General features: G+C 47.4%; 1 protein-coding gene across 1 annotated transcript; it reads right to left on the reverse strand.

Moving 5' to 3' along the window:
• Positions 1-678: 678 nt before the first annotated feature.
• Positions 679-7,065, reverse strand: LOC118784364. Its single transcript, XM_036538577.1, has 8 exons — positions 5,898-7,065; positions 5,573-5,770; positions 4,184-5,383; positions 3,859-4,056; positions 2,468-3,667; positions 2,143-2,340; positions 848-1,951; positions 679-683 (listed from the first exon to the last, which is right to left on the reverse strand). Exons 1-8 carry the CDS (start codon positions 7,063-7,065, stop codon positions 679-681), a joined length of 5,271 nt encoding a protein of 1,756 aa, XP_036394470.1.
• Positions 7,066-7,290: the final 225 nt, after the last annotated feature.

The following is a 7,290-nucleotide window of genomic DNA, read 5'->3' on the forward strand; positions in this document are numbered from 1 at the left end:
ATGATGACCGTTTTGGAGTATTTGCCTGTGCCATGCATTTCAGTGTCCGAGGGCAAATCTACCGTCTCCGACTTCGGACCCTGCATGTGCAACTCTTTCTTGAACGGAGTCTTGTGGACGGTCACCACGACGTTAGTGTCTGGTAGATATGAGGTGATGTACAGCTCATTTTTCGCTGATTCCTTTGCATTTGAATTGAGCATGTAGACTGTGATGTATGTGTGGGGATGTGTCCCTGAAGAGCAAACGTAAAAAGACAAAAATATTGATTAGTTATTACATGCATGCAAGGGAATGCACAAAAACATTAATTGCTGTCGTTGACACAATTCCATCAGTGTGTTCTTGCTTTCTGTCTATATTGTGAAAATGCATATAGACTCTTCTTTTACGTTCAGTTATTCAAATTCAAGGCAGGAGACTTACATTTGGGGGCTACGGCTTTCGCAACGCATGTCCTCACATCTTCTACTACTTTGCACTCCTCTTCGGCTTTGCATTGAGCGTGCTGGCAGGTGACCAGCCCTGTGGATGGGTTGCACTGGCATAGACTGGTGCAGGCATCGTCCTCCCAGAAAGGCTTTCCAGGAGGATGGTACTGACCCTTGTGGATGCAGGTCAGAACTGAAAAGGACAGAGCGCAGTGCAGAGGAATTAAGTGATCTTACAAGTCTCAGCTCACTCTTGGACATACAGAAGAACACAGATAATGTGCACTTCATTTCAGTAAACCAGCTGCTCTTATACTTACGCCCACAGGCCGCGGGAGCTCCGTAGCTATTCTGATCCACTGTGCCAACGCTGTACACACCAATGGGAGCGCTGGGATGCATGAGTGTGTGGTGACCTCGTCCTTTCTCATAGGTGTAATGAGCCCACGAATATTCAGTCCCTGCAACTGGCTGCCACTTGAAGGAAGGAAGCTTGCCATCAAAGTGCACTCCTGAAACATCTTTGCTCTTGGCCACTATAAGAGCGTAATTGCTGAATCCTTCCATGCCTTCCAAGGTGTGAGATTCGCAGAAGTTGTCAGTGGGAACGATGTTCATGATAAAGGGGTCAAATGAGGAGCCGTCTCTGAATTTGCCACCGTTGCAGAAGTAGAGGACTTGCACAGGCTGGGAGGCGGAGATGACCAATGGAGGATTTCTGCTCATTGGGATCTCTTTCCATTCGTTGGCCTTCAGCTCAAGCGTGTGGGATTTGGGACCAAACTGGTAAGTGACATGGGTGGGCTGAGAGGCAAATATAAGCACAGCGTCTTGGAGCACCTGATACTCTAGGGGTGGGACAATGAAGGATTTCCCCCAACGCTCTACAGGTAACAGCTGTTCAAATGCATGTTGGCATTTAGAGTTCTTCCAGGCACAAGCGTGGCCTGACATGACACCTACGGGCTTGTCTGATACCACTCTTGACCCAGTGCAATCCTCATTGGACTCTAGGTAGAGAACCTCAGAGGCATCCAGACTTGCAGTTAGTGTCTGACCTGCCTTATAAGCTTTACCTTCAAAGGTGACAGCGCATTTCAACTCCACACTCACTGAAGTTGCATCTAAGCCACTGAAAACAGCAATCTCTTTCGGGTACCCTCTGGAAGATGGAGTGAAGACATAATACTGTTGGCCCCACTCCGTCACTGGGTACACTAGTGTGGTGTCAACTGTATTCTTCTTCTGATTGGACGAAACAATGCTGATGTAGTTGTTGGAACCGATGATGACCGTTTTGGAGTATTTGCCTGTGCCATGCATTTCAGTGTCTGAGGGCAAATCCACCGTCTCCGACTTCGGACCCTGCATGTGCAACTCTTTCTTGAACGGAGTCTTGTTGACGGTCACCACGACGTTAGTGTCTGGTAGATATGAGGTGATGTACAGCTCATTTTTCGCTGATTCCTTAACATTTAAATTCAACATGTAGACTGTGATGTACGTGTGGGGATGTGTCCCTGAAGAGCAAACGTAAAAAGACAAAAATATTGATTAGTTATTACATGCATGCAAGGGAATGCACAAAAACATGAATTGCTGTCGTTGACACAATTCCATCAGTGTGTTCTTTCTGTCTGTCTATATTGTGAAAATGCATATAGACTCTTCTTTTACGTTCAATTATTCAAATTCAAGGCAGCAGACTTACATTTGGGGGCTACGGCTTTCGCAACGCATGTCCTCACATCTTCTACTACTTTGCACTCCTCTTCGGCTTTGCATTGAGCGTGCTGGCAGGTGACCAGCCCTGTGGATGGGTTGCACTGGCATAGACTGGTGCAGGCATCGTCCTCCCAGAAAGGCTTTCCAGGAGGATGGTACTGACCCTTGTGGATGCAGGTCAGAACTGAAAAGGACAGAGCGCAGTGCAGAGGAATTAAGTGATCTTACAAGTCTCAGCTCACTCTTGGACATACAGAAGAACACAGATAATGTGCACTTCATTTCAGTAAACCAGCTGCTCTTCTACTTACGCCCACAGGCCGCAGGAGCTCCGTAGCTGTTCTGATCCACTGTGCCAACGCTGTACACACCAATGGGAGCGCTGGGATGCATGAGCGTGTGGTGACCTCGTCCTTTCTCATAGGTGTAATGAGCCCACGAATATTCAGTCCCTGCAACTGGCTGCCACTTGAAGGAAGGAAGCTTGCCATCAAAGTGCACTCCTGAAACATCTTTGCTCTTGGCCACTATAAGAGCGTAATTGCTGAATCCTTCCATGCCTTCCAAGGTGTGAGATTCGCAGAAGTTGTCAGTGGGAACGATGTTCATGATAAAGGGGTCAAATGAGGAGCCGTCTCTGAATTTGCCACCGTTGCAGAAGTAGAGGACTTGCACAGGCTGGGAGGCGGAGATGACCAATGGAGGATTTCTGCTCATCGGGATCTCTTTCCATTCGTTGGCCTTCAGCTCAAGCGTGTGGGATTTGGGACCAAACTGGTAAGTGACATGGGTGGGCTGAGAGGCAAAAATAAGCACAGCGTCTTGGAGCACCTGATACTCTAGGGGTGGGACAATGAAGGATTTCCCCCAACGCTCTACAGGTAACAGCTGTTCAAATGCATGTTGGCATTTAGAGTTCTTCCAGGCACAAGCGTGGCCTGACATGACACCTACGGGCTTGTCTGATACCACTCTTGACCCAGTGCAATCCTCATTGGACTCTAGGTAGAGAACCTCAGAGGCATCCAGACTTGCAGTTAGTGTCTGACCTGCCTTATAAGCTTTACCTTCAAAGGTGACAGCGCATTTCAACTCCACACTCACTGAAGTTGCATCTAAGCCACTGAAAACAGCAATCTCTTTCGGGTACCCTCTGGAAGATGGAGTGAAGACATAATACTGTTGGCCCCACTCCGTCACTGGGTACACTAGTGTGGTGTCAACTGTATTCTTCTTCTGATTGGACGAAACAATGCTGATGTAGTTGTTGGAACCGATGATGACCGTTTTGGAGTATTTGCCTGTGCCATGCATTTCAGTGTCCGAGGGCAAATCCACCGTCTCCGACTTCGGACCCTGCATGTGCAACTCTTTCTTGAACGGAGTCTTGTTGACGGTCACCACGACGTTAGTGTCTGGTAGATATGAGGTGATGTACAGCTCATTTTTCGCTGATTCCTTAACATTTAAATTCAACATGTAGACTGTGATGTACGTGTGGGGATGTGTCCCTGAAGAGCAAACGTAAAAAGACAAAATTAATGATTAGTTATTACATGCATGCAAGGGAATGCACAAAAACATTAATTGCTGTCGTTGACACAATTCCATCAGTGTGCTCTTTCTTTCTGTCTATATTGTGAAAATGCATATAGACTCTTCTTTTGAGTTCAATTATTCAAATTCAAGGCAGGAGACTTACATTTGGGGGCTACGGCTTTCGCAACGCATGTCCTCACATCTTCTACTACTTTGCACTCCTCTTCGGCTTTGCATTGAGCGTGCTGGCAGGTGACCAGCCCTGTGGATGGGTTGCACTGGCATAGACTGGTGCAGGCATCGTCCTCCCAGAAAGGCTTTCCAGGAGGATGGTACTGACCCTTGTGGATGCAGGTCAGAACTGAAAAGGACAGAGCGCAGTGCAGAGGAATTAAGTGATCTTTCAAGTCTCAGCTCACTCTTGGACATACAGAAGAACACAGATAATGTGCACTTCATTTCAGTAAACCAGCTGCTCTTCTACTTACGCCCACAGGCCGCAGGAGCTCCGTAGCTGTTCTGATCCACTGTGCCAACGCTGTACACACCAATGGGAGCGCTGGGATGCATGAGCGTGTGGTGACCTCGTCCTTTCTCATAGGTGTAATGAGCCCACGAATATTCAGTCCCTGCAACTGGCTGCCACTTGAAGGAAGGAAGCTTGCCATCAAAGTGCACTCCTGAAACATCTTTGCTCTTGGCCACTATAAGAGCGTAATTGCTGAATCCTTCCATGCCTTCCAAGGTGTGAGATTCGCAGAAGTTGTCAGTGGGAACGATGTTCATGATAAAGGGGTCAAATGAGGAGCCGTCTCTGAATTTGCCACCGTTGCAGAAGTAGAGGACTTGCACAGGCTGGGAGGCGGAGATGACCAATGGAGGATTTCTGCTCATCGGGATCTCTTTCCATTCGTTGGCCTTCAGCTCAAGCGTGTGGGATTTGGGACCAAACTGGTAAGTGACATGGGTGGGCTGAGAGGCAAATATAAGCACAGCGTCTTGGAGCACCTGATACTCTAGGGGTGGGACAATGAAGGATTTCCCCCAACGCTCTACAGGTAACAGCTGTTCAAATGCATGTTGGCATTTAGAGTTCTTCCAGGCACAAGCGTGGCCTGACATGACACCTACGGGCTTGTCTGATACCACTCTTGACCCAGTGCAATCCTCATTGGACTCTAGGTAGAGAACCTCAGAGGCATCCAGACTTGCAGTTAGTGTCTGACCTGCCTTATAAGCTTTACCTTCAAAGGTGACAGCGCATTTCAACTCCACACTCACTGAAGTTGCATCTAAGCCACTGAAAACAGCAATCTCTTTCGGGTACCCTCTGGAAGATGGAGTGAAGACATAATACTGTTGGCCCCACTCCGTCACTGGGTACACTAGTGTGGTGTCAACTGTATTCTTCTTCTGATTGGACGAAACAATGCTGATGTAGTTGTTGGAACCGATGATGACCGTTTTGGAGTATTTGCCTGTGCCATGCATTTCAGTGTCTGAGGGCAAATCCACCGTCTCCGACTTCGGACCCTGCATGTGCAACTCTTTCTTGAACGGAGTCTTGTTGACGGTCACCACGACGTTAGTGTCTGGTAGATATGAGGTGATGTACAGCTCATTTTTCGCTGATTCCTTAACATTTAAATTCAACATGTAGACTGTGATGTACGTGTGGGGATGTGTCCCTGAAGAGCAAACGTAAAAAGACAAAATTAATGATTAGTTATTACATGCATGCAAGGGAATGCACAAAAACATTAATTGCTGTCGTTGACACAATTCCATCAGTGTGTTCTTTCTTTGTCTATATTGTGAAAATGCATATAGACTCTTCTTTTGAGTTCAATTATTCAAATTCAAGGCAGGAGACTTACATTTGGGGGCTACGGCTTTCGCAACGCATGTCCTCACATCTTCTACAACTTTGCACTCCTCTTCGGCTTTGCATTGAGCGTGCTGGCAGGTGACCAGCCCTGTGGATGGGTTGCACTGGCATAGACTGGTGCAGGCATCGTCCTCCCAGAAAGGCTTTCCAGGAGGATGGTACTGACCCTTATGGATGCAGGTCAGAACTGAAAAGGACAGAGCGCAGTGCAGAGGAATTAAGTGATCTTTCAAGTCTCAGCTCACTCTTGGACATACAGAAGAACACAGATAATGTGCACTTCATTTCAGTAAACCAGCTGCTCTTCTACTTACGCCCACAGGCCGCAGGAGCTCCGTAGCTGTTCTGATCCACTGTGCCAACGCTGTACACACCAATGGGAGCGCTGGGATGCATGAGCGTGTGGTGACCTCGTCCTTTCTCATAGGTGTAATGAGCCCACGAATATTCAGTCCCTGCAACTGGCTGCCACTTGAAGGAAGGAAGCTTGCCATCAAAGTGCACTCCGGAAACATCTTTGCTCTTGGCCACTATAAGAGCGTAATTGCTGAATCCTTTCATGCCTTCCAAGGTGTGAGATTCGCAGAAGTTGTCAGTGGGAACAATGTTCATGATAAAGGGGTCAAATACGGAGCCGTCACTGAATTTGCCACCGTTGCAGAAGTAGAGGACTTGCACAGGCTGGGAGGCGGAGATGACCAATGGAGGATTTCTGCTCATCGGGATCTCTTTCCATTCGTTGGCCTTCAGCTCAAGCGTGTGGGATTTGGGACCAAACTGGTAAGTGACATGGGTGGGCTGAGAGGCAAAAATAAGCACAGCGTCTTGGAGCACCTGATACTCTAGGGGTGGGACAATGAAGGATTTCCCCCAACGCTCTACAGGTAACAGCTGTTCAAATGCATGTTGGCATTTAGAGTTCTTCCAGGCGCAAGCGTGGCCTGACATGACACCTACGGGCTTGTCTGATACCACTCTTGACCCAGTGCAATCCTCATTGGACTCTAGGTAGAGAACCTCAGAGGCATCCAGACTTGCAGTTAGTGTCTGACCTGCCTTATAAGCTTTACCTTCAAAGGTGACAGCGCATTTCAACTCCACACTCACTGAAGTTGCATCTAAGCCACTGAAAACAGCAATCTCTTTCGGGTACCCTCTGGAAGATGGAGTGAAGACATAATACTGTTGGCCCCACTCCGTCACTGGGTACACTAGTGTGGTGTCAACTGAATTCTTCTTCTGATTGGACGAAACAATGCTGATGTAGTTGTTGGAACCGATGATGACCGTTTTGGAGTATTTGCCTGTGCCATGCATTTCAGTGTCCGAGGGCAAATCCACCGTCTCCGACTTCGGACCCTGCATGTGCAACTCTTTCTTGAACGGAGTCTTGTTGACGGTCACCACGACGTTAGTGTCTGGTAGATATGAGGTGATGTACAGCTCATTTTTCGCTGATTCCTTTACATTTGAATTGAACATGTAGACTGTGATGTACGTGTGGGGATGTGTCACTGAAGAGCAAATGTAAAGAGAGAGAAACATTGATTAGTTATTACATGTATGTAAGACAATGCTTTAAAATATTAGTCACTTTTTATGTCTAACATTTTTGTTTATATTGACCAAATCGTCCTTTAAATTCAATGATCTACCAGTGCTTTGTAGATCCCTTGGAGAAGAGGGTCTGCCAAAAGACTAATGCAA

Source organism: Megalops cyprinoides, chromosome 10, assembly GCF_013368585.1.
Source record: "Megalops cyprinoides isolate fMegCyp1 chromosome 10, fMegCyp1.pri, whole genome shotgun sequence".
Taxonomy (NCBI): domain Eukaryota; kingdom Metazoa; phylum Chordata; class Actinopteri; order Elopiformes; family Megalopidae; genus Megalops; species Megalops cyprinoides.